General features: G+C 39.9%; 1 protein-coding gene across 2 annotated transcripts; it reads left to right on the top strand.

The window, feature by feature from the left end:
• The first annotated feature begins 1231 nt into the window (after window positions 1-1231).
• Window positions 1232-26745, top strand: SMU1 (SMU1 DNA replication regulator and spliceosomal factor). 2 transcript variants are annotated; one of them, XM_024753769.1, is made up of 12 exons: window positions 1232-1348; window positions 4418-4628; window positions 6198-6350; window positions 7385-7495; window positions 10593-10721; window positions 12432-12551; window positions 13987-14103; window positions 14736-14863; window positions 15633-15759; window positions 18089-18256; window positions 19891-20043; window positions 21355-26745. In XM_024753769.1, the coding sequence occupies exons 1-12, from the start codon at window positions 1323-1325 to the stop codon at window positions 21451-21453; spliced, it is 1542 nt and encodes a 513-aa protein (XP_024609537.1). In that variant the 5' UTR covers window positions 1232-1322; the 3' UTR covers window positions 21454-26745. The 2 variants fall into 2 exon arrangements, with proteins under 2 accessions (XP_024609537.1, XP_024609538.1); XM_024753770.1 differs by lacking the exon at window positions 4418-4628 and having other exon boundaries at window positions 1248-1348.
• Window positions 26746-26889: the final 144 nt, after the last annotated feature.

The following is a 26889-nucleotide window of genomic DNA, read 5'->3' as shown; positions in this document are numbered from 1 at the left end:
CTTCGTCCCAGCTTACCCTTCCCCCTCCCCGTGTCCTCAAGTCCATTCTCTACATCTGCGTCTTTATACCTGTCCTGCCCCTACCTTTTTTTTTTTTAGATTCCATATATGTGTGTTAGCATACAGTATTCGTTTTTCTCTTTCTGACTTACTTCACCCTGTATGACAGTCTCTTGCTTTTCCTTCTTCCGTCTGCTTTATCACCTGGACTGAAGCTGCAAGAACACAAAGTTCAGCTCACAAGGTGAAACACAAAACTTGTCCCCAGGGTCTCTGGTGGCATCAGATAAGACTGACAGCCAATAGGAACTCTCCAAATAAGTCATTTCAATATGTAATTTTCACAGCAGAGATTTCTTATCATTGTGCTGCAAATATATTTTAAAATTTATATAGGATGGCAATAAAATATTTTTTAAAAATAATCTTTATGAAATTCATTGATATCTTTACATTTGTCTCTACTAATTTAATAATGTATGGTTTAAAGTCTATTAAAGGACGTCTCAAATCGCCCTTTACACATTTGCATTTGGTTTCATTGTTTTTCCAGTAATTGTACCACTGCTGTGAAACCATTTTCAACTAAATACTTAGTTGGAAACGTTACAAGTAATTTAGCTCGTTCCAAGAATTGAGTATGCAAATCCTGAGTCCCCAACTTTTCATAATTAAACTGTGTTTTGGCTTCAAAATCTTTCATTTATTTATTTAACACTCAAGGAATTTTCCTGCAAATGTTGCCTAGTGGTCCACTGGTTTCCAATGTATTAATCAACCCTACCTTTAAATCTAGTCAACTCATTAAAAATTTAAAAAGCAAAATTTAGGGCTTCCCTGGTGGCGCAGTGGTTGAGAGTCCGCCTGCCGATGCAGGGGACACAGGTTCGTGCCGCGGTCCGGGAAGATCGCACATGCCGCGGAGCGGCTGGGCCCGTGAGCCATGGCCGCTGGGCCTGCGCGTCCGGAGCCTGTGCTCCGCAACGGAAAGGCCACAACAGTGAGAAGCCCGCGCACCGCAGAAAAAACAAACAAAAAAACTAGTCCTTTAAAGGCAACTCTTCCTCTAGGGAGGAGAACGCAAAATTGTCTGCAGCAGGCGCCCAGGTTCCGACTTTTGACAGCCCCTCGACGCTCCGCCTCTCAAAACCCCGCTCCTCACGCACTCCACGCCCCTCTTCCGTACAGACCGCCTCCAGAGCGGGCGTCGGACGTCGGACGTCGAGCGGAAGTGACGTACGGGGGCCGCCGGAGGTGTCGCTGGTGCGTTCCGCCACTGGGCCTGAGAGTGCTGTGGCCCCTGCGCCAGGGAAGATAGCGCTATGTCGATCGAAATTGAGTCCTCCGAGTGAGTCCCGTGGTGGTGGATGTTCGCGAGGTTGCGGGGGCCGGGAGGCGAAGGGTGGGGTCGTAGGACCTGCTCGGGGGAGGCGTTCGAGAGGCTGGGGAGTGGAGGGGCATTTCCTTTCCCTCAAAGAAGCTTCTTGGATCTGGCTACCTCGGAGGCGGGCCCACAAGAAAGTAGCGGACGGGAAGCCCAAAGCCCGGTGGGAGGCGGCGCGGGGTTGGGGGTAAGACATGCCTGGAAGACCTGAGTTCTAGCCCTCGCCGACTCCTGGTCTCTGTGACTGAGCAAATTAACCATCCAATCTGGACTCCGGTCTAATCTGCACAGGGGGGCCGCACTCGCGGCCTTCTTTCTCTTCCCGCCCCCAGTGAGCAGTGTTGTTTGTTTCCTCCCCTGTGCTTATAGGGCCCTCTGCTTTTTTCTGCCCAGCACTTAATCCAGTATTGTCACCGTTTGCCCTCCCTACTAGCCTGTGTAGGCGTCTAGGGGCTCCTTTTCATTACAGTCCCAGTTCCTAGCACATCGTCGAGGCTCAATGATTGTCTTTGGAATGAATGATTGTCTTTGGAATGAATGAGCGACTAGCTATTTTATGAAGTTCCATGTGGCGCTGAATTTTGGTTAGTCTGTGAGCTCTGTGTAGCCCAAAGGAGGGACAGAATGTGGAAATTGGGCCAGGAGAATGATAGACTTGGGGGAGAGGGGGGCTAATGAGTGACTGAAGGTCTTTAGTGAACTTTTCCAGGATTCCATCCTCTACCTTGCTCTTGCCAACACTTAATAATTAAATCAGCAGACGTATCATTTGTGTCCTGAGTGTAAGGGAGAGAGGACTTGTCCTCAAGGTCTGCCATAGGAAGAAGGGAGGTTTATTCATTCAACAAATACTGAAGTCTGCTGTGTACTTGTTTTAGACCCTGAGAATATAGTAGTGAACGAAGCAAACAAAAATCCGTGCCCTTATAGAAAGTACATTGTTATTGAGGAAGGCAAACAGCAGGCAAAAGCAGTAAGTAAAATAGGCTTAGCAAATGGTGGTAAGTGTTTTGGAGAAAAAGTAAAGCAAAGAAGGGTGATGGAGAGTGCTGGCGATGAAGACACCTAAGTCAGGGCAGGAGTTGGAAAGGATTCCACGCTTTGAGCCTGAATCAAAGTGGGAGCTAACCATTCTCCCAGCTGCATGTTTTCATTATCAATAATTGCTGCTTTTTACTAAGTATTTTCCATGCTAGTCACACTATAAGCAGTGTAGTCAACTCCTTGACCAACCCCTACAGAGTAGTTATTTTTCTTAACAGATGAGGAAACAGGCAAAGAGATGTTAACTGACTTGTCCATAGTCACAGTAAGTGACAGAACTCTGACTCAAATCCCAGCCTATCTCCAAAGCTTTTAGCTCTTTATGTATTACACTGTGTTTGAAGGACGTGAATTTGATTTTGGCTATGTCAAATATGAGTTCTTTTCAAGCGTGGTGTTTCATTTGGGGAGTGTAAATGGAAGCGTGCTATGGAAGACAGTGTGATACTGGAACAGCAGGTATCTCTTAAAGGGGCCATGAGAGAAAAAACTACTGTAAGTAGCAGTAATCAGTTCCCTTCTGCAGGAAGGGAACCCTTTTTAAGAAGAGGGTGTTTGCTTTCCTGTCCAGGGTGTATGTTCACCTGCCACGCTGCCAGTTTGAATCTTCATTTTTCCACTTATCTCTGTTACCTGGTCAAATTCTCATCTGTAAAATGGATGTAAGAGTAATGCCTTCCTCATAGGGTTGTTTTGAGGAGTAAATGAATCCAAAATGCTTAGAACAGTACCTGATATATAGTGAACACATAGAAAACATTGGTTATTATTTTTTGATTATTATTTCTCTCCTGGGAAAGAGAATTGACTAAATTCCAGTCTGAAATCGCTTCCAACCAGGACAGTGTGACCCCTGATACTAGTGCTGTCCAGTAGAAATATCTTGTGTGCCACATATTTACTTTTAAGGCAAGAGAAGAACAGTGTAGTATAGCCTGTAAAGTGAACTTTTACTGTCTATATGAACAACATTCTTCACTAGACTCCTTAACACTAAGCCGAAGATCAAGAAGCTTTAATTATATCAGGCTTCCCTGGTGGCGCAGTGGTTGAGAGTCCGCCTGCCGGTGCAGGGGACACGGGTTCGTGCCCCAGTCCAGGAGGATCCCACATGCCGCGGAGTGGCTGGGCCCCTGAGCCATGGCCGCTGAGCCTGCGCATCCGGAGCCTGTGCTCCGCAACGGGAGAGGCCACAACAGTGAGAGGCCCGCATACCGCAAAAAAAACAAAACAACAACAACAACAACAAAAAAAGAAGCTTTAATTATATATATTTAACTTGAAATGACGTGTCACATGCTGAAAACCGTTGCTTGTTCTCTGAGTATTTGGAGATTGTCTGGGTCCTCTTTTCCTTGGGAAACTGAATCCACATGTTTTTATTTCATTTGTCCTGAACATTTGGTAATAAAGGCGGTGGGTAGGTGTTATTTTTGCAAGTGAGGACACATAGCTTTGTTTTGCTTTTACATACAGTATAGCTCTATTTATTTGTGTTCAACAAATCCCTTTTAAGAAGGTCTCAATTCATATTTTTTGTTGTCATTTGAAAAATGGACCAAATCATCCAATCACTTACTTTGTGTCAGTGACTAGACTTGGTTTAAAGTATTTACTGTAGTATGCAACAGTGTAATCATATGAATGAATAAGAAACTTGGCATAATAAAAACATCTGTGACCATGGAAGTAAGAGAGTCTTCTTGGTACTAACTTGCTTTCTAGCTGACTGTGAGACATTGGGCAAATTATTTCCCTTCACTGAACCCCAGTTCTCCTATTTCTGAGTTGGAAGTAGGACTGGATGATATCTTGTAACTTAGGTTCTGTGATTTTTTTTGGAAAGTTTTACTCACACAATAAAGAAACAGAAAGTAGGCAGTGAAAGGAGGATGGTTGTGTAGAAAAATAAACTGGGGTGGGATTTATTTTGTGACCTCTTTGGTGAGTGAGGATCCATGAGCTGAATGACTTGCTTTCTTCTTTCAGTGTGATCCGTCTTATCATGCAGTACCTAAAGGAGAACAGTTTACATCGGGCATTAGCCACCTTGCAGGAAGAGACTACTGTGTCTCTGAATACTGTGGACAGCATTGAGAGTTTTGTGGCTGACATTAATAGCGGCCATTGGGACACTGTTTTACAGGCTATACAATCTCTGAAATTGCCAGACAAAACCCTCATTGACCTCTATGAACAGGTAAGAGTGGGGGTGATGCTGATCCCTGTATGTTGGTTTATTGTGGGCCCCCTGACTGGAAAGCATCTGTGAACATTTCTTCAAGCATTATGGGGCTTTAACAGCCCTAAAGTTTACACTGTCAAAGCTTGAGTGCTACTCTTATTTTTTTTTTTTTGCGGTACACGGGCCTCTCACTGTTGTGGCCTCTCCTGTTGAGGAGCACAGGCTCCGGATGCGCAGGCTCAGTGGCCATGGCTCATGGGCCCAGCCGCTCCGCGGCATGTGGGATCTTCCCGGACTGGGGCACAAACCCGTGTCCCCTGCATCAGCAGGCGGACTCTCAACCACTGCGCCACCAGGGAAGCCCAGCTACTCTGTATTTTTATCTCTCTTCTTGGAAAAGCCAAGATTTTCCCAAATTGAAATTCTTTCTTAAGTGACCATTGAATGATCTATTCTAACACCAACTGTTCTGACACCAATAGTGTGCTGCAATTTAGTTCTGACACTAACCACCCAGAGTTAGTGCAGACCCCACTAGTTAAGGGCTTGGTCCTCTACAAGACTGTCTTTACTTCACACACCAGCCACACTTTGGGGTTTTGGGCCATCTATACTTCTGACCAACTGGCTACAAATTTGAGGGTCCCCACGACCCCCTCAGAGTTGATAATTAACTAGAATGACACAGACCTCAGGAAAGTGACATACTGATGATTGCAGTTTTATTATCAAGGGGAAAGATCAGTACCAGCTGAATGAAGAGACATATAGGGTGAAGTTTGGGAGGGTACTGAACCAGAATTTCCAGTGCCTTCCCCCCATGGAGTTAGGGTTTGTCTCTTACCTGGCACATTAAAGTATTCACCAACCAGGAAGCTCCATTGAGATTTTTCATTCAAATTCTAGTTCCTTGACCCTCTGCAGGGTTGGGCTGGCTCAGAGCATCAACCCTCTAATCATATGGTTGGTCCTTTTGATAGCCAGCCCTTGTCCTGAGCCATCTCCTTAGCACTAACTCAGGTGTGATGTAGAGGGCTTATGAATAACAAAGATATTTCTATCACTGGGGAAATGCCAAGGTTTTTAGAAGATGTGTGCCAGGAAACCAGGACATAGATCGTAAAATTACTTATTATATAACAGAACAGAGTGGATTTTCTGGAAATAAGAATGTCGTGTGGTTTGAAGTAAAAATAGGGAAATGGGTTTGTTTCTTAACAGTCCACGTGAGTTTAGTTAATTCCCTAAAGAAAATTTTGGTAATTGGAGAAAGGTTTCTCTGGAGCCTATAGAGATATTTCCATCTTTAGTTTTCTCTAGCATCTACATTCTGAGTAAGAGACCTAAGAGGAGAGGAGATTGGTAGAGGAGAGGAGATTGGTAGATAAAAATGAAGGACTGAAGTTATTACTTTATAATTACTGTAGTTGTCTGCCTGAAATTACTTGTGAAAAGGAGAAGGGGCATTTCCTGATTTGTGATTTGGAGATCATTTTGATAGGCCATTTCTATGTCAGAAATAGTACTGAAAAAGAAAAATTAATAAGCGAATGCATTGACAGCCATTTTCTTTCAATTATACAGGTTGTTTTGGAATTAATAGAGCTCCGTGAATTGGGTGCTGCCAGATCTCTTCTGAGACAGACTGATCCCATGATTATGTTAAAACAAACACAGCCAGAACGGTATATTCATCTGGAAAACCTCTTGGCCAGGTCTTATTTCGATCCTCGAGAGGTATGACTGTGGTAATGAAAAGAAACTGTTGTTAACTTTGAGCAATAATGTGATCTTTTTAAAACATTTTATTGGATACTTTTCGTATTTTTGATTTAGTTTTTGAAAATGATACTTTTTTGTTTATTTACATTGGTTGAAATTTGCATATGTTAAAGAGAATAATCTAGTTTAGTATTTGAGGACCTTCCCTCCACCACACACCTCATCATATAGGATTGTGTGTTGATTAGTAAAAAAGTAGACAGTTTATTCTGGTATCATTTCCACATTAGCCCACGTACTTAACTGGCCCAGAAGTGCTGCTCTACTGCTGGTATGTTCACTGTGCATTTGTGTCCCTTTGGAAGTGCAGAGTCTTAACCACTGGACCACCAGGGAAGTCCTGGTTCTTTTAGTTCTTAAAAGCTTGTGTTTTTGCTTCTCAGCTGATTATGCTTACTGGAGCATGATGATTGTTATTCTTTTATTCTTCCAAAACCATATATATATAGTTTCATTCTTTTTCACCCAGCCTTTTACTAGAAGCTTGTCTAAATAGGAGGAAGAAGAATTTAATAGGCACTGGATAATGGGAAGTTGTTAGAGTAAACTCACAGAAACCGTGAGGATAAAGGAAAGAGTTTGGATTGCCAGGACAGGATTTAATTTAGAGGTGGTGAAGAATTTCTGGGCTGGGAGTCATTTGACTGAACAGAATTATTAAAGAATATAAAAGAATCCTTGGCTCTGCAGATTTTTCAAAAATTGGAAAAACAACTCTGGCTTTGACATAGTTTACTTAGGCTCTTTTCAGAAGTAATGGTGTGGATTGGCTGACCTCAGTTCTCTCTCAGCTCATACTTTTGAAATGCAAGTGGGTAGAATTGAGAAGTTGTTTTAAAAAACTAAATGGTTTGATTAATCTTCTGTTTAACTTTTTATGTTTTCCTTTTTGACTGTTTCTCCTTGATTACTGTTACTTTTTAAAAAATAAGCACATTTATGTCTTTTGCCATTTCTTGGAAATGATGCTACTGCTGCTCCTTTTTCAGGCATACCCCGATGGAAGTAGCAAAGAGAAGAGAAGAGCAGCGATTGCCCAGGCCTTAGCTGGGGAAGTCAGCGTGGTGCCTCCATCTCGTCTCATGGCATTGCTGGGTCAGGTAATTACAGTCTGTGGAACTGAAATGACTCTGAACTCCTGGTAGTGTTTCCTGTACCATATAAAGTCTATGTATGAGCTAAAGAAATCAGACATCCTAAGAACTGGGAAATACTTGTAGAGCTGCTTGTACCAACAGCTGTGCCATGCCACATTCATCTTTCCTGGGAGTGGCAGTATAGATTAGTGGTTAAGGGCATACACTCTAGAGACAGAATTAGGGTAACAATAGAATTTATCATCCAATCTTGAGGGCATTGTTGACCATCGTGCCAGAACACTGTCTAAAACAAATTGGAACAAATGTTTACCATAGTTAGAATCTGAGCTCTCTCATTTACCAGCTATGTGGTCTTGGGCATATTACCTAACTTTTTTGATCCCAGTTACTCATCTTGGTGTTGTAGTAAGGATTAAATGAGATAAAATGTACTTAAAACAATTGTATTTTGCCTGGCACCTTGTAAACACACAGTAACTGGTAGCTGCTGGTGGTGTTTCTTTTTTCTTTTTCTTTTCTTTTTTTTTAGTAGTAGTATTACTAGCATTGTCATTCCAATTTTAATGCGACCTAGAGTACAGACTCCTTTCTGACCTCATCTTCCCTGTGCTCTTGGTTGCTCTCAACCATGATAACCACTCGTCTTCATGAAACTCCTCTCTTGGTTTTTCTAACGCTTTTCTTCTTGGCTTCCCTTTTCATCTCTCAAGTTGTTCCTTTCTTGGTTGTTAAAGGAAGGAGACAGGGGTGATGTAGAGAGGGGTTTTCATTTTTGTTTTTTCCTTTTAAAGTTGGGAGTGATTTGAAGCTGCTGTAGACTAAGGGTAAAGAGCCTGTAGAGAGTACCTGTTGATTGGAGACAGGTCAAGTTCTCCAGTCATTAAAGTAAAATATGAAAAATAAGCAACATATGAATTTTGGAAAGAAATAAAATTAATAGTATTTATAAACATTAAATATTTCATCTATAATCATAGAATTAATTTAAAAGTTTGGTAAAGTTGTGAGATATAAAATATACAAAAGTTGATTACATTTCTACGTATCAGCACTGGCCAGTTCGAATATTGAGTGAAAAAAAGAGCTTTTGTTTATAGCAACAGCATACAATATAAGAATTCTAGCATTAACTTTTGTGGGTAATACATGATTTATTTCCACTTTTTAAAAAAGCAAAAGCCTTTCAAAACTTTCAAGAGAAATGAAAGAAGATTTGAGTAGTTGGTGAAACATTGATTTTCCTGGATAAGACTGATGTTGATGCCAGTTCTTCTTAGATTTAAGGCAGTTTATAATAAAGATCACAATAGGATTAGAACTGTTTCACAGAAGAATTCTAGTGTTCACTTGAAAAAATAAACTTGGAAGTATATTCATCAAAGAAATTTTGGAAAGGAAGAATGTTGAGAGCATACTAGCCCTAGAAGTAGTGAAGCTTTTAACAGGTTTATAGTTTGAATCATTTTGGTACTTGGCATCCAGTGCAACAGCAGTGCAAGAAATTGATCCTGTTATTTATAAGAATTCAATAGATGTTAATGGGAATGTCACAGAACCTAGGAACAGGGAGGAATTATTAAGTATATGGTGTTGGGGCACCTACTTTAGAATGGGGGAGAAATGTCAGATTAGAGCCTTCTCTCATATTTTATAAGCATAATTTCAGATAGAGTGAAAGTTATGTATTTTAAGAATATAGAAAAACTTAGGCGGTGATACAATGTATCAAACCTCTTGATAGAGAAGGATTTCCTGTGAGTAGGGAGTAAACACCAAGGTAAAGGTCAACAAATTTCATTACTTGAGAGTTTAACTTAAGATAAAAAGAAAGCTTTAAAGCTATAATAAAAAAAAATGGGTAGATTGGGAAAAAAATTCTTTTTGGTGAACATAAACAACAAATACAATGTCTTGATCACATTAAAAGCTCACAAATTGATAAGAAAAATAGTAAGACCACAATAGATGAGTGAGCGAAGAACATGAATAAACAGCTAACAGAAGAAATATATGTAGTTAATAAACATGCAGAAAAGCTCAAACTCTAATCAGAGAATTGACTAAAGTAGGGCGTAACTTTCCACTCATTAGAGTTTTTAAGTGACATCCAAAATTATTGTTTTCTTGATATAGTAAAGGGTAAAAGGAATCAACATTGATCATGTCCCTGTGTTATATAGACTTTACATATATTATTTTATTTTATCCTTTCATCAGCTCTAGGAATTAGGCTTTTCCCCTGAATTTAGTTGGTGAAATTGGGAGTCAGAATAGCATAGTTGACAAACTAGGACCATTTGTCTTCAAAGTCCATGGTTTTTCTACTCCCCATAATGCAGTCGTGAATGCTATTGAAGTTGTGTCTTTTGGGGAAAACACTTTGGCAGTGTATATAAAGAGCCTTAACCATTTGTGTTCTTTTCTTGATTCAGTAAGTCCTCTTCTAGGAACCTATTGCAAGTGGGGAATATGCTCATAATAGAAAAAGCCTTATGTCCAAAGGTGTTCACTGCAGCATTATTTAGATGAGTGCAAAAATTAGAAGCAGTATAAATGTCCATTAATATATTAAATAAACTGTGAAACATCCACTACATAGGATATATTGTACAGCCATTGAAATGTTAGTCATGTCATAGCATGATCTAATGATAGGTGAAAACAATATAAAATTTTACATATGGTATAATTACAGCTATATAAATTAAACATATATGTCAGGGGAAAAATACTACAAGGTAACATATGAAATGCTTTAAACATATATGTCAGGGGAAAAATACTACAAGGTAACATATGAAATGCTAACAGTAGCTGTGTTTGGATGTTGGAACTATGGGAGATTTCTGTTTTTCAAATTTTATTTATAATAAGAGACACCTATAAGAAAATAGGTGTAAAAACATGGCCCTGTTGTCTCTCAGAGTCCTCTTCTACCCTGAGATCAGCCTGTGTTCCTAGGACACAGAATAGCCGAGCTTATGTTGTGTTTGGATGGCCAAAGATGGTTGGGTCTGGATGGCTCATAGTTTCAGGCTTTGTCTGAACAATCAGGACCAGATCTTAAAAGCACCCAAGTGGATTTCTTTTCTCATAGGCACTGAAGTGGCAGCAGCACCAGGGATTGCTTCCTCCTGGTATGACTATAGATTTGTTCCGAGGCAAAGCAGCTGTCAAAGATGTGGAAGAAGAAAAGTTTCCTACGCAGCTGAGCAGGCATATTAAGGTAGGATCCTTGGACACTCAGCCAGTCGGTAATCATTTGTTGGGGACTCAATGTATGCTTGCTTAGCCAGGCCCTGTGCCAGGAGCTTGGGTTGGGGAGCAGAACTCATTCTCCAGCTCTGACAACATTCATGGTTGCTGCCGGTGATCACTGAGGTCTCCCTGCAGCCAGGCAGTGGCACACCTCAGCTGTATTACCGAGTGGACATACATTGGACATCTGGCCCATCATCTGCCCTTGGACTTCCTCCAAGGAATCCTGCATTTGGAAGACTGCTTAGCTCTTTGGTTAAGCCTGGGACTAAGAACCATGAAATTTCTATATATTTGTCCTGTTCAACATTTGTGTTTTTGCTTGCTACATGTTAGGCAAAGTACCAGGCATGGATTGTAAAGTGGGCTTGAGTGGTGTTTGAGGAAAATAATTTTATCACCTTGATGGCTGGTTCTTGGTGTTTTTTGTTTTGTTTTTTGACTTTTCTAAGAAAAAGCATAATGAAATAATTGTTGCAGTCCTCAGAATTACAACCATATTTGCTACTTTAGCATCTCCTTTTTTTTTTTTTTTTGCGGTATGCAGGCCTCTCACTGTTGTGGCCTCTCCCGTTGCGGAGCACAGGCTCCAGACGTGCAGGCTCCGTGGCCATGTCTCACGGGCCCAGCCGCTCCGCGGCATGTGAGATCTTCCTGGACCGGGGCACGAACCTGCGTCCCCTGCATCGGCAGGTGGACTCTCAACCACTGCGCCACCAGGGAAGCCCTAGCATCTCCTTTTTATTAGTTTCTTTCTGGGTTTGTGCTCTGATTGAATTTATAGATTTAAAAATAATTCATATTCCTCAAATCTTTGACTTTGGCTTAGTGTTTTGAATTTGTCTTTTCTGGATTATATGTTTTGCTTTGCATGTAAAGGTATTTTGGGGCAGCACTTTTATTTACCCTGGTTAAAACCTTGCGACAAATAGAAATCCATTATAATTATGCTGCTGGACTAAGATTTTGTTATAAACACTTCCTTTTTTGGCATTTAAAATGAAACTCATAATAGAGCTTTTCTCTGTTCCCATCTGTCTAACGTTCTGTAGTTTTTATCTGTTAATGGAAGCATCTTTGCTGGTAAATGCTCAGGATACATTTCCCAGGCAAACAATCTGTCAGCTCTAATCAGTTCTCCTAGAGTTAGTCAGCCACACATTATCACTTGATTAAATGAAGGTCATGAAAAGAAGCAGTGAATTCGTTTAAAAAATAGTGGAGGAAAATAGCCATTTATTTTGAAAAAAGAATTTTTTCCCCCAGATGAAAAAAAAATAGGAACATTTGCCATATTTAGTTGAGTGTGAAAGTCATGCCAACAGTGGCTGATTCTGGTAAAACTTTATTGCTTGAGTTAACAGGATTATTTGTTCTAAGTCCCTTGCTAAAGTAGTTTTTTTGCTTTTCTTTGGAAATACCAACTTCATTTAAAAAAAAGAAACAACAAAAACAAGAACAAAAACTAGTTTCAGTGGAGAGCCTAGACGCTAAACTGTTTGGAGAAAATATATCTAGCATCTCTTGGTGTCTGGGTACAGAAACACCCCTCCCAAACTCCATGATACAGGCTAGCTATGGCTTTATGCTAGGACAGAGCTCTCAAAAGTTTAAAATGGGAATTGTTTTAAGGCCACTACATAAAAGTACATCTGTTTCATTGTTTCATTTGAAACAGTTTGGTCAGAAATCACATGTGGAGTGTGCTCGATTTTCTCCAGATGGTCAGTATCTGGTTACTGGGTCTGTTGATGGATTCATTGAAGTATGGAATTTTACGACTGGAAAAATCAGGAAGGTAAAGTATTTTAAATACATTAATTTTTCTAGTGGGAGAATTATCTGTTACTGTTTTTAAATTATCTGTTATTTTTGCAATTTAAATTTACTTTTTGAATGGGTAATATGTACATCTGATAAAACATTTTATAAAATAGAACTGTTATTCAGTAAAGAGTCTTGTTCCCCACCTTGTCCCTCAGCCAGTCAGTTCCCTTCCTTCCTTGGTCCACTCAGGGTTACCAGTTTCTTATGTAACTTTTCTGGAATATTCTATGTGTATATGTAAGCAGTTGCTTATTGTTTCCACTCTAACCTTATTGTAGGACTAATTGTGTTTCATTCTGAATGAAGTGGAATATCTTTTTATATGTGAAAAACCACCAGTATTTCCTATTCTGTGAAGTCTTTTCATATCCTTTGCCCATTTCTCTTTTGGATTGCTTCTGATTCAATATTTGTGTATATTGCAAAACGATCACCACAATAAGTCTAATTAACATCCATCATCACACATAGTTGGAAGCTTTTTTTTTTCTTGTGATGAGAACTTTTAAGATCTACTCTTTTAGCAACTTTCAAATATACATACAGTATTACTAACTGTAGTCACCATGCTGTACATTACATCCCCATGGCACTTATTTTACAACTGGAAGTTTGTACCTTTGGACTTCCCTTCATTATGTTTCTTTTTATGTTTAATTTTTGATCCATCTGGCATTTGTTTAGGGTGCTAAAATTGGTGTAGATCCAACTTAACTTTTTCCCAAATAGCTACTTGTTGACTAACCCCTGATTTAAAATGTAATCTTGATCATAGAGTACTAAATTCCACTCCATGCTTAATGGATTTATGAGTGATTTTCACTTTCTACATTTCTTTATAATTTACCTTTTTTTTTAACCATGAAGCAGTCTCTTTCTGTACTTCAGAAAAAATATATTTCAGCAGAAACTAACCCACCATTGTAAAGCAATTATACTCCAATAAAGATGTAAAAAAAAATGTATATACAAATTTCAATATGAACAGTAATGGATGATAAAAGAAAAATAACAAATAAATAGATTAATCAATACATGGTTTTAGGAAAGGTAGCTGACAGTATGGACAAAACATTAATTTCTCATGTCATACCCTAAAAACAAATAAATTCAGATTTATTAAAGATGTACAATATGTACTGTAGGGAAATTTTGCTTAGAAAGGATCATAAGCAAAAGATGTAGGCTAATATGCTTGCATTTTTTATAATAGTTACTTGAATTGTGTAAAAACGTTATTCCCAGTATTATCAGTTGTTCATCAGAATAGTGTGCATGACACTGTTTGCTTTGCAGATTTAGAGTTGGCATAGTCCAATTATCTTGCTTTTAGTGAGTTTGCAGAGACCTGGGGTAACTGGTGTTTTTGTGTTATTTTGATAACTGCTTATCATTGTTTCCTTTAGGATCTTAAGTACCAGGCCCAGGATAACTTTATGATGATGGATGATGCTGTCCTCTGCATGTGCTTCAGCAGAGATACAGAAATGTTAGCAACTGGTGCCCAAGATGGAAAAATCAAGGTATGAGTTAGTGGCATGAACTCTTGTATGTAGACATTTTGAGAGTTCTGTAATGAGTTAGTGTCCTACATAGGTTTTTTGCTTAATAACAGCTACTCTTTATGGAGCATCAGCTTTATGCCAGTGACTTTAGTTTTTCTTGTTTAATCCTAATAATAACTCTGCCTAGGGAGGTCCAATAATTTAAGGTCACACAGTTGGTAAGTGACAGATCTGGGACTTCAGTCCAGATCTGCTTGTGCCCTTTCTGCTGTGCCACTGTGGCTCACCTTATGGTGTGTTGTGCTTAGGGGATGGGGTGGTCTGCAGGTGATTAGCAGTTGATTAGCTGTGGCTTGTATTTAATTGCTGTTAAAATCCCCTGGGCTAGATAAAATACAGAAATGGTCTCTGCTAAGTGAACTTAGAGTCTGAATTTTTGTTTTAATAATTTAAAAGGAAAGAGGCTTAAGTTTCAAAGGATTCTAGTTATCATTGTCCTGTGTGAACCAGACATATCATATTCAGCTATTAGCATGCATTTTTAATGCTGTTTTTAGCATATTAGTGAGCACTGCATCTTGCTTGGCTCTGCAGAGTAGAGTGGGACAGTATTTACAGGTTTTCACTATTCTTTTTTTTTTTTAATAAAGGTATGGAAGATTCAGAGTGGACAGTGTTTAAGGAGATTTGAAAGAGCACACAGTAAAGGTGTCACCTGTCTAAGCTTTTCTAAGGATAGCAGTCAGATCCTTAGTGCCTCATTTGACCAGACAATTAGGTAAGTAAGAATCCCCAGGGGCTTCCCTGGTGGCTCAGTGGTTGAGAGTCCACCTGCCGATGCAGGGGACACGGGTTCATGCCCTGGTCTGGGAAGATCCCATATGCCACAGAGCGGCTGGGCCCGTGAGCCATGGCCTTTGAGCCTGCGTGTCCGGAGCCTGTGCGAGAGGCCCACGTACTGCAAAAAAAAAAAAAAAAGAATCCCCAAACTGCCCTCACTTGGGTTTAATATGGTGAAGCCTTACAGGGAGGTACTAGTGATTCCTTATGTTTTCACCAGGATGCTTTTATATGGAGAGTGAGGGTATGTGAGACCTTATTTCCCCAAAGTACAGCTGACACAGTGCTATTGTGTTGTCCATTTGGGTCTTTACCTAGAAGAGAGATTAGAAAGGGATTATAGCAGTACTTCATATTTCTCAAAGTGTGGTCTATGGACCCACCTGCCTCAGAGTCACCTTAGAGGACATGTGACAAATACAGATTCCTGGGACCCGGCAGAGACCTAGAAGTTTGTTGCTGAACAGAAGCTTGTGGTATTATTGGCATATTTTCTTCCAGTCTCGGTGCAAAGCTTTTGTTGTGGTTTTGTTTGATTGTTTGACATAATGAAAATAATACTGCATACATAATTGCATAGCCCTCATTCTTCATTTAATATTTTAACATGAGCTTCTATAATTCATCTAAAATGCTTTCAACAGTTGGTCCCAACCATAATATATAGAATATTAATTGTTCTTTTCATTTGCTTTTATTTGTGATAGAATTCATGGTTTAAAATCTGGAAAAACCCTGAAGGAATTTCGTGGCCATTCCTCCTTCGTTAATGAAGCAACATTTACACAGGATGGGCATTATATTATTAGTGCATCCTCTGATGGCACTGTGAAGGTTAAGTATTTGCTACCGGTTTGTTTTGGGGTGTCTGTTCCACTTTTGCCCTTTGAGGAGTTTTCAGTGGTGATAATGGTGAGAATTGTGGTGGTTAAACCTCTTTACTAAGTATTTTAGCCATAATTGAGGTGAGTCTGTGACAATAGTAATATTCTGTGGTAATTCGTATTGGCCTAGGGACCTCAAATCTCAAAAGCATTTTACAGACGCTATCATGTGTAGGAGAAGAGGAAAGGTGTGGAGTTCTAAACTTAAGTCCACCCCCATTTACAGTGGTGAAATTCTATCTTGCCATAGGTACGGTCCACCGCAACAAGTTCACGAAGAGCTCAGTGGCTAAATAAATAGGTCAGCCTCATCCCACCTCGAGCCTCCACATTGGGGCCTTTCTAATAGCATTTAAAGAGGAGCAGGAGGGGCGTAGAGTAGAACCAAGTCCTCTCAGATACTTATTTATTGCCTTCAGCTCTCATCTGAAAGTAGTGGCTCTTCGGTACCTTAAGAGATTTAGTTATTTCAACAGAGGGCCTCATTTCCTAGAAAAGATGGGAAATCCAAATAGAAAATCGCTAGAGATCTTTGAGACACTCCATTTACATTCTAGATCTGCTTTTAAATTGCCTTATGTAAGTGAGTGTTACGTGGCAGAAGACCCTAAACATTCTAACACAAATCCCTAACAGTCAGACCACCTTCTGCAGTGGCTTCTTCTGGCTTGGGAATTGAACCAGAAACCTGAAGGTAGGAGATGTACTCTTCCTCAGGATAGGTGGCGAAATACACAGAGCTCTTAGTGCTTTAGTCATGCGGTTTGCCTTCTTTGTGCTATGTATCAATATATGGGCCTCACAACTTGTAAAAATACCATTGGGAGGTGGCTTGTGTAGGTCTCTGTTTTGTGGTCTTTTCGTTTAGTTCTGCAATAAGTGGGGTAAAGCATCTCACTGACCTTTTGGACAGAAAACCCTAGAAGTCTTAGAACTCTTGATCCCTGAAATGTTCATTTCTTTTCTAGGCTGCTGGGCTTTGGAGAGGAGATTGGGGTAGATGATACAGTATTTATTAAGAAAATAAATACTGGGACAACTAGTGGGGCAAATATTTCCTCCTCTCTATAGGTATTCATTCAACATCTGTTTTGTGCTGGGTTCCTTTGAAGGCACAGAAGAAACACAACATAGTCCATGCCTTTGAAGTTTTTATACCTCATGAAGTGAGTGCTGTCCAGACGATGCCAGGCAATAGTTGGTCCATCCCTTCTCTAAGCACATTTCAGATTTTAATAACTGTGATGTCTGATTTAACCACTTCAGTTCATAGTAGCTCAGAAGGGCCAGGTGAAAAGCATTAGGGTGGAGAACTATTAGCAGAAGAAATGTTGGACTGGGAGAGGTCACACAAGTGGCCAAGAGTAGCTTCCGCTTCATGGATCCTCACGTGTGTCTGTTAACATTGTGACTTCTGCAGTGGTTCTCAGTACAAGGTGAGAATCACTTGTGGAGCTTTTAAAAAATGCACAGGGACTTCCCTGGTGGTGCAGTGGTTAAGAATCCGCCTGACGATGCAGGAGACATGGGTTCGATCCTTGGTCCGGGAAGATCCCACATGCTCGCTCTAGAGTCCACGAGCCACAACTACTGAACTCTCACACCACAACTACTGAAGCCCGTGCGCACTAGGGTCCGCCTGCCGCAGCTACTGAAGCCTGCATGCCTAGAGCCCGTGCTCTGCAACAAGAGAAGCCACTGCAATAAGCCACTGCTATCACACCGCGATGAAGAGCAGCCCCTGCTCACCACAACTAGAGAAAGCCCGCGCACAGCAACAAAGACCCAACGCAGCCACATAATTAATTAAAAACAAAAAAAGATTAAAAAAATTGCACAAACCTACATCCCACTCCAGACCTACCAAGTCTGAATCTCAGGGTCCTGAGCATGTAAATCTAAAGAACCCTCATTTCATTTTGGTGTCCAGAGAAGGGTAGCTTTCTGGTTGTTTATGACAGTAGCAGTGTTGACACAAAGCTGATATTAAAGATAGGTAGCTTGTCAGCCAAGGAAAATTTTGTAGGAAAAGATCATAAGTTTTAAAAGGGTTTTATTATTTCACTTTCTGATTTTTATTTTGTTTATACCAGTTAATCAGCAAATGGGGAGCTCTTATGTATATGGCAATGCTAGGTATTTGGACTGTAAGAAGCTTTTTTTTCTGAGTCAATTTTTTTCTTTTTTAGTAATATAATTTTCAACTGCAAAACATTAGAAATTGTTAACCTTCCTCCTCCGCCCCCCAAATGTTTATGCCTTATATTTTTGTGTTGTAGATCTGGAACATGAAGACCACAGAATGTTCAAATACCTTTAAATCCTTGGGCAGCACTGCAGGGACAGACATCACTGTCAACAGTGTGATACTGCTTCCTAAAAACCCAGAGCACTTTGTGGTTTGCAACAGATCAAACACAGTGGTCATCATGAACATGCAGGGACAGGTGAGTGCTCAGAAAGTGCCTTTGCTCAAGCCCTGTGGGCTGTTCCCAAATCAGCGTGTCTTGGTCCTGGCACTTTCAGTAACCAAATATGGGTTCACCACTTGGAAAACCATATACACTATATTTGTTTTTCAGACACATATTTAATATTTTAAATTCTATGTCTACAAAACATCTTTTTGGCATCTCAGTAGTTAATCTGCTTTCCCCAGGATGTTTGTATACTGTTCTCTTTCTTTTGCATCCTTTGGATAAATGAGACCTTGATCTGTCTTTAAGCCTCCTGCAGAACCTCACTGAAGATTTTGATATAACAATCCCTGTGTGAGTGAGGGAGATACAGTGTATGGATTACCAGCTTGGGACATCTGCTAGCTACTATGTGATCTAAGGTGGAACTCGAATAGGAGAAGGGCAACAGTGTCTTTATGATGTGTATTTATAATCAGAACACCTGCTGGTTCCCAAGGAACCTCACTTTTATAGCACCAGGGACATTAGGAGTAGCAAGGTTGAGGTCTCAAGCCCTGGGAATGTGTTGTGATCCTACTGAAATGTTGGGCTGGGCACTTGGGGATCCTGCTGAGCATGGAGAAGACGCAGGGGCTGGTGTATGGAACTCTCTCTCCATTGCTTGAGTCCCTGTAAATGATAAATTGGTAGTGACGAACCTATGGTTGAGATGGCTGGTCTGCAGTACCTGTTGGGACACTGCATAATAGCCATAGTTGCCCACTTCCTAGTTTTCTGCTTGGCTTTTCCAAAACTTAAAGTTCTTGTACACCCTTGACCTGCATCCCCCAATGATAACATCTTACATAAACATTGTACAGTTATCAAAACCAGGAAATTGACATCGGTACAACACTGTTAGCTCACATACAAACCTTATTCAGATTTTACGTCTTTACATGCATTCATTTTGAGGTGGGACATGAATAGTTCTGTGAAATTTCATCTCGTGTTGATTTATGTAACCACCACGATTAAGATACAGAACTGTTTCATCACTCCCAAAGAAACTCCCTTGTGCTACACTTTTATAGTTAAACCCTTCCCCCGCAGCTTTAGCCCCTGGCGGCCACTAATCTGTTTTCCATTATTACAGTTTTTCATTTTGAGAATAGTAATTAAATGGAATCATACAATATGTAGCCTTTTAACCTTTTGAGATTGGTTTCTCTCCATTGATTTATGGTGATCTTAATGGTATGTAAAATAGAGCAAGCAAGGTCTTGGAGACAGAGTTCCATCATGAATGGAGAGGGCATCTCATTCTGTTAGAAAGAGGAAACTGGGGAGCATGGGTCCACAGAGCATTGAGAACCAGTAGTATGTTGATTTAGGAAATTGTGTATGCTAACGAATTTGCTACTGGGTAAAATGGCTCAGTAGACTAAAGAGTAGGATTGGTGACTTGGGACAAGTGAATTGTAAATGTCTGTCTGCCACTGACTTAGGATAGCTTATCCTTTGAATATTTCAGGACATGGTGAATGGAACTGGTAACCTAATTATAAATGACAGTAAACCAAAGTACAAAGTAACATAAAGATGTCAGTTTAAACTGCTGCAGTAGAACTGTTGCTAATCCAGGTGTTTTATTTTTACCTTGGGCTGCGTTAATGATCTAGATTGTCAGAAGCTTCAGCTCTGGTAAGAGAGAAGGTGGTGACTTTGTTTGCTGTGCCCTCTCTCCCCGTGGTGAATGGATCTACTGTGTAGGGGAGGACTTTGTGCTCTACTGTTTCAGCACAGTCACTGGCAAACTGGAGAGAACTTTGACAGTAAGTATTACTGACTTACGGCCATCTACAGAAATTGTTAATGCTTATGTCTTTCTGAACTCTGAAGTAAACCTTTTCCAGACTGCTATCTGTGTGAACCTTGGTATAAAAAAATGTAAAAATGTTATCACTAAATAAAAAAAAGGCCCATAAGTAATTGTATGGAATTAACTCCTGTATCAGGAAAAGTCATCCTTTATAGTGAGCCTTCAGCTTCAAGTGGATAGGATGGGTGTACATAAAGCAGAGAAGAAGGAAGGGAACACGCCTGTCTAGCCAGCTAGATTGGTTAGACCTTATCCAGGGCGATTGGAGAGTGGCAGATATAGCTAGTCCTCTCCGTGTCCTTTCAAAGACAAATTACTTATATATTATCCTATCAGATTATGTTTTTTAAGCAGCTTTGTGTTGTAAGAGGGCTCAATCAGTAACAAGGAATAATTAATGCTAGCTGCTGTAACAAACAATCTTTAAATGTCAGTGGTCTAACACAGTGAAAGTTTCTTACTATGTCACAGTGTGATATAAATTGCATCGTCCTCCTCTTTTAGCTGTGCCATTTGGAATATGTGGCCCCCGAGATCTTAGAAGGAGAAAAGATAGTTGAAGGGGTATACTGGATGTTTTAAAGACCCACATCTGGAAGTGGTTTGTTTATATTACTTTGTCATTCTTTTTTGATTAGAATTAGTCACATGCCGCCCACAGCCCAAATGCAGAGGGGTGGCTGGGCAGGGAAAATGAAGTCGTCTGCAGTCGAGGAAAAAGAAATGGTCCGGTGAATGTATAAAAAATTATACACATAGCTCTGTTAGAGAATAACCTCATCTCAAACTGTTCTTGAGTGAACTGTTGGCACGTCTGCCTTGTGAAGCCTCCAGTATAGATCCAAGATGTGAACAAAACAAGATGAGGTGGAAGGTGTCCTCTAGTTGAGGAAAATACTAATAAGTTCACTGAGTTGAAGGAATTGTTTGGTCTCAGCCACTGTCTTGGCTTAATATTTATAAAATGGCTTAATATTTATAAAATGGTGATGATGAGCCACTGTAGTGCAGGAGTGGTTTGGCTCAAAGTGTTATTTATACATTATGAAGAAAAGTACAGAAAATGTCATCAGCCATGTGATAGCCTCGTTTGAGTTTTTGGTTTGTGTGTTTGGTTAGCACTCTTTGAGGCTGCCTTGGGCTTGATTCCTTTGGTGAGAAGTAGGAGCTTCACTCTTCTTCCCTCCCACTCAGCTCTGGAAGCTTCTTCAGAGTGATTTGTTAGAGACCTGTATACCCTAATCCTGTGCTTTACCTATTCCAGGTTCATGAGAAGGATGTGATTGGTATCGCACATCACCCTCATCAGAACCTGATTGCTACTTACAGTGAAGATGGACTCCTAAAACTCTGGAAACCCTAATTCAACTTTTCTTTTTAAACTAGCTTGAGAGCATGTACTTAAAATGAAGACATATTCATGTGTTGCTTTTTTTTTTTTAGGCCAGCTTTTCTAAGTAAATTGTCTGAATTAGGCACAAGAATAATTTTGTGAAAATTCATGTTTAAGTAGCAGTTACTCTTTTTTATATATTTTCAAGGTATTCGCTTATCCGTTTCTAACTGGGGCAGTCACTCAATGTTTTCAATAGTCTTTTACCTGGAGAGTGAAATACTGATATTTCTAGGGAAAAACTGTACTCCTTTGATTATGTGAAATGCTGATTAAAACAGGCCTCCTGCAGTAAAGCTTGTAAATAAGGAACTATCCCAAATTCAGTAGCTGTTTACTGTCCCATCTTTTTTTTAAAAGATGTTAATAAACTTTACACCTTTCTGGAGGCTTTGTTTTTAAATGTAAGTAAGTGCTCATCTAGTTAACATATCTACTTAGAATCAGATGAAGAGGGTGGGACACTACATTATTATTCCTGAATCTTAAGTACAGCCGGAAGTCAATTCCTGGGTAGGACAGACTGAATGTAAAGTCAGGTGTCACATAGGACGTCTCATTTCACTGCCCTCCCCCAGGCATTCATTTTTCTTAGCTGTGACTTTTCCAGGGAATATCGTCTTCATTTTATGGATAGAACTAGTTGCAGGATACATTATATGAGAATTCAGTTTTGGCATATTTGGAAATGCACGTGGGTGTCTCTTTTCTGTTTCAACCAAAGGTGTATATGGAATGCCTATGTTGACGTGCGACAGTACTATTCTAGGTACCATTTCAAGAAAGTGAGCTTGTTTGCTTGTGTGGGCCTTTTATGCCCCCTTTTAATTTTCCCAATTAGTAGGTACAAACAAGTGGGGAAAGTTTTGTATAGTCTTATAAACCTTCGTCCCTTGAAATATAGCCTGATCCTGTATTTGGGATCAGCTAGCTGTTGCCTAGCACATAAAAATGCTTAATATTGGGTGAATAATTCTTAGCAGCACTATGAAATCCATCTTTCCCAGTCATATTCCCAACTGTCTTGCTGCCACAAAACCTGCAGCTTTTTCACAGAATGTCATTTGCTGCCGATTTGAGAGTTGAATAGCGGTGAGTCTATATGAATGTAGTCTGCCATTCCTCCCAGTGAAGAGGCTTTCACTTAAGTAAAAAAAGTTTAAGGTGCAAAGAGCTTATACTAAAATTCCTTAGAAAAATCTTCAAGAAACTGGAGTTTTGATTTAGCCCATGACCTTGTGAACTGGCAGTTGTGAGATGCACACTTTGTGCCAAGGCTCATGGAGAGCAAGAATCTTTTCAGCACATGTACACTTACTTATTCTAGGAATTTTTAGCAAACAACTCCTCTACTCCTGCACCTAGTGCTCAGGATGGTTAAAAACACTAGTTTCTGTCACAGGATAGGGGAGAAAAACAAGTTAACAGGATTAATTAAAATAGTGCAATAACAGAAAATCTGGAGTTGTTTTTTTTGATGATCTAGACCTAATGGGTTAGGAAAGGCTTTCTGGAGTTGACCATAAAAGGACCAACAGGAGCAGAAGGTAAAGGGCTTTGGTGATCCTAGGAGCACTGCAGTGTGCCATAGCTGCAAGGCATGTATGTGCTAGACATATGGTAGGATCTGGGGAGACCAGGCAAAGAGGAGAGGACTGGACTGAGAGCCATGAAGTTTATTTTCTTTTTTAATGAAGTAGTGCCTTGGTGTAACAAGTAAACAAAAAATGGGGGGAAAAAATGAATTTTCTGCTTTTCCCAGGTCACCCATGTTTATCGGTCCACAACTTCATTTTGCACAATGAAGACCTGTATTAGGTCTTCATTGCACAAACCTAAAAATTGTGTTGTTTAAAAGTGGAAATGAGCTTCCCTTACTCCGCGCCTAGTTTTTTTTTTCTTTTAGCCCCCATGGCCATCTCCAGTACAAAAGGCAGGGGGCGCCCCTGGGTAAGAGGCAGAGGTGGGAGAAGGGCTGTCTAGCTCCTGGACACCATGGCAACTGCCCAACACTTCCACTCCAGGAGGAGAGGTGGTGGAGGGTGTGCTGCCCAAACTCTGGGGTGGGGTGTGCCCGGTTGGGTGTGGCTGTGCAGCAGGGGAATGCGACAGGCATCCTGGGCCCTTGCCCCCCTTGGTTCTTAAGACAGCTGCTCTGTTGCTGCAGCCCACCTATTTAACTGATACTCCTCTAGCACTTAAAACCCAAAATACATGGCATTAAAGTTAACTCTGTGAGTTGTCCCATCCCCCACTGAGTTGCTGAATGGCTCTGGAAAACACTGAATGACCTGATATTTCACACCAAAAAAAAATTTTTCTTTTAAATACAAGTCTCAGGTACAACTCAGTGTGTTCTCCACTAGTTACTAATAATAACAATTATTAATAACTGTTAATTAAAATAATTAACTAATAATAATAGTTACTACCATTAATAACATTTATTGAGCCCTTCCTTACTATGTAAGCAGTGCTATTTAATTCTCAGAACTGCTTTATGAGCTCTAGCCTATTCTGAGTCCTATCCCATGAAACAGATTTCAAGATTCCATACCTTGCTCCTGGAGCGCGACTGACTGAGGTGGGATTCTAAAACTCAGTTTCTTGACTCTTTCTTTGAAAGAGTTTTTCCACATTCTGTTAAGACTTACCAAAACCCCACAAAGGCAGACATGAGTAGAAAGAGCACCGAATTACAAGAATCTGGATTCCAGTCTTTGCTGTCATTTCTTTTACGAGGGCCAAGTCACCTGGTAACTTGTTTGAATGGCAGATCTCTCAGGTCCTACCCTAGGCCTACAGACTCCAAGTCCAGTGGGGCTCAGCAAGCATGCTCAGATTTGAGAACCAGTAAGTAGACTAGAGGTCATTTTCATCAACTGTAAGGTAGGTGTTTCAAATTCTTGTTCTGTTGGTCTCAGAAGGTTGCTGCGATAACCAAATTAAGTGATAAAGGCACAAGACTTCAGAAACCCTTGAAAGAGCATCTTTACTGCTATAACTTGCTACCATTTTTCATTCATTGTGGTTTTAGAGCCTATGCTTCATTTTCCCATAGTATTTCAAGAGAGGAAATTACCATAGTGTCTATCTAAGATGGGAAGCAGCCTTGGTCTGAAACAAACTTGCCATAGTTAAGGGCTGCCATTGTTTGACCCTCCACACCAATTCTAACAATGGTGTTACTGTTCTGGTGATTAATATAACTGTCCCCATGGTGCTGATGTAGAGCCTTGGCTATATGTAACCATCCTTTTGCTTATGCTACACTCAGTTCAACTACACCAAAATACCGAGAGGGTGAGACTCAAATCATGTTTTAAAGCTTCCGAGGTAACTTCAATTGTATCCAAGGTTGAGAGGCAGTACTATATGGAGAAAAAATGTGATGCTAATTTCACAAGGGAAGGTCTGCCACCATGTTCCACTAGGACCCTCATGGGACCATAATCAGCTTCTATTTTTATTCCCTCCAAGTATGAACAGACAGGGGAGGCATCACAAAGAAAGCATTAGTGCTGGGGCGATGGAACTACACACTTCCACGGATGCACTTGTATTTCTGTGATGACCTTGGCCATAGTTCTAACAAGAATTTTTTTTTAAATACAGAATACAATCTTGTCAGTTTCTGCCTCTCCAGGTAGTAACTATTTTCATCTTCTATCTTAAGGATTTTTTTTTTTTTTTTACTGTGGTGAAACAAAAGTAAAGCTTACTCTCAACCATTTAAGTATACAATTCAGTAAGTAGCATTAATTATATAAACTCTTGTGCAACCATCACTTTCAAAACTTTCATCACCCCAAACAGAAACAATTAAGCACGCACTAACTTACCGTTCCTCTTCCTCCCAGCCCTCGGTAATCTGTGCCTCTATGAATTTGCCTAAATATTTCATATAAATGAAGTCCTTTTCTGTCATACATACATATAACACATTTTGTTTATCCATCTGTTAAGACACATGGCTTGTTTCCTCTTCTGGTATTGTGAATAATGATACCATAAACATTGGCACACAATGTTCCTGAGTCAAGGAATGGAACTACTGGGTCATATGGTGAATTCCACGTTTGGCTTTTTGAGGAGCCGCTTACAGAAACTGCACCGTTTTAACATTTTCACCAACAAGGTACAGGGTTCTAGTTTCTCCATATTCTCATTTCCATTTGGGATTAGATTTTGGACTACTAGGTGTGAAGTTTTGTATCTCACTGTGATTTTCATTTTATTTTCCTCATGACTAATAATATTGAAAACCTCATGTAAGGATTTTTGTAATTTTTAAAATGTCTGAAAGTATTCTTAAATGTGTTACAATATAAGTTTATTGTAGAATTTAGACTCCCAATATAAATCCAGTGAAAACTAAAATTTGTTGAACCATTATGTTTAGTATTTTGATTTGTTTTCCTTTCCTGGACACCTGCTTCACTATCCAAATGTGACGGTAGCTGTCTGGCCACAAATTTAAAAAGAACCCAAGAATGATGTGGAGAGGCTATCAATTAAAACTGTCACTATGACAAGAAACCTGAAGGTTTGGGAAATGATGCACTTTACACCAAGTTTCAGTCTCTTTTTAACTCAAGTGTTCTGAGGGGAACTTAAGCTGTGGGTTACTTCCAGGTTAGAAATGTTTTAAGCCTCCTGATTACAATGATACAGAATCTGAGCAGAATTAAACAGTAAGCTCTCACATTCTCACTTCAGCGTTTGCAAAGATTTTAAAGCCCCCTTCTTTTGCTCATTACTCACCCCTCAACTTTCAGTCCCCACCCTTGTTTAATATTAAACATTTAACTATGGTTAAATAGTATTTTTTGGTATTACTCACTTTAGTTAAATGAAAAATTATGTATCTTAATTAGTGAAAAGCCAATACTTCAACCTGGGAAAAAAAAGCCTGTGGTGACACATTGGACATGCTTTTGAATCAGTATATTAAGGAGACATTCATACATTTCAATAATTGCTTAAATTCTGATATCCAGATTTAAGCTTGTGAACATATGACTTTAAACATACAATTAAAGCTATTCATAATCTGCTATTCTACTAACATTAAATTACAGTTACTTTGGAGCATAAGTGAAATGGTTTAAAGTAAGCCTGTAACATACCTGCAAAACACCTTCCTAACTCATACATGCAAAGTACTTCTCATCACTCTAACTTCTAAGTTACCCTGCTCCAGAAGTGACTACTCTAAACTATGGCTTACTGTGGTCCAAAGAGAAGGAAGAAAAAAAAAAAGTAACCAGGACCAATAGCTAGATATATTAAAAAAAGATGGCACAGCAGAAGGGAATGCAATCCTACAAGCGCAAGCCCTCAAGAAGCAGCATGTTATATGATAAACCCCTTCTTTAGAAAGGTGTCATTTCTATCACTGATACC

This window comes from Neophocaena asiaeorientalis, unplaced genomic scaffold (genome assembly GCF_003031525.2).
Source record: "Neophocaena asiaeorientalis asiaeorientalis breed wild unplaced genomic scaffold, Neophocaena_asiaeorientalis_V1.1 scaffold220, whole genome shotgun sequence".
NCBI classification, from domain to species: domain Eukaryota; kingdom Metazoa; phylum Chordata; class Mammalia; order Artiodactyla; family Phocoenidae; genus Neophocaena; species Neophocaena asiaeorientalis.
Note: the sequence above shows the minus strand (reverse complement) of the source record. Positions and strands in the feature narration are given on the sequence as shown.

Bases quoted from the DNA above. Each gene is read 5' to 3' on its own strand.
- SMU1 (XM_024753769.1), top strand. From the start codon at position 1,323: ATGTCGATCGAAATTGAGTCCTCCGA. The intron at 7,496-10,592 runs GTAATTACAGTC...CTTTTCTCATAG, and splicing joins TCATGGCATTGCTGGGTCAG to GCACTGAAGTGGCAGCAGCA. The intron at 14,104-14,735 runs GTATGAGTTAGT...TTTTTAATAAAG, and splicing joins CCCAAGATGGAAAAATCAAG to GTATGGAAGATTCAGAGTGG.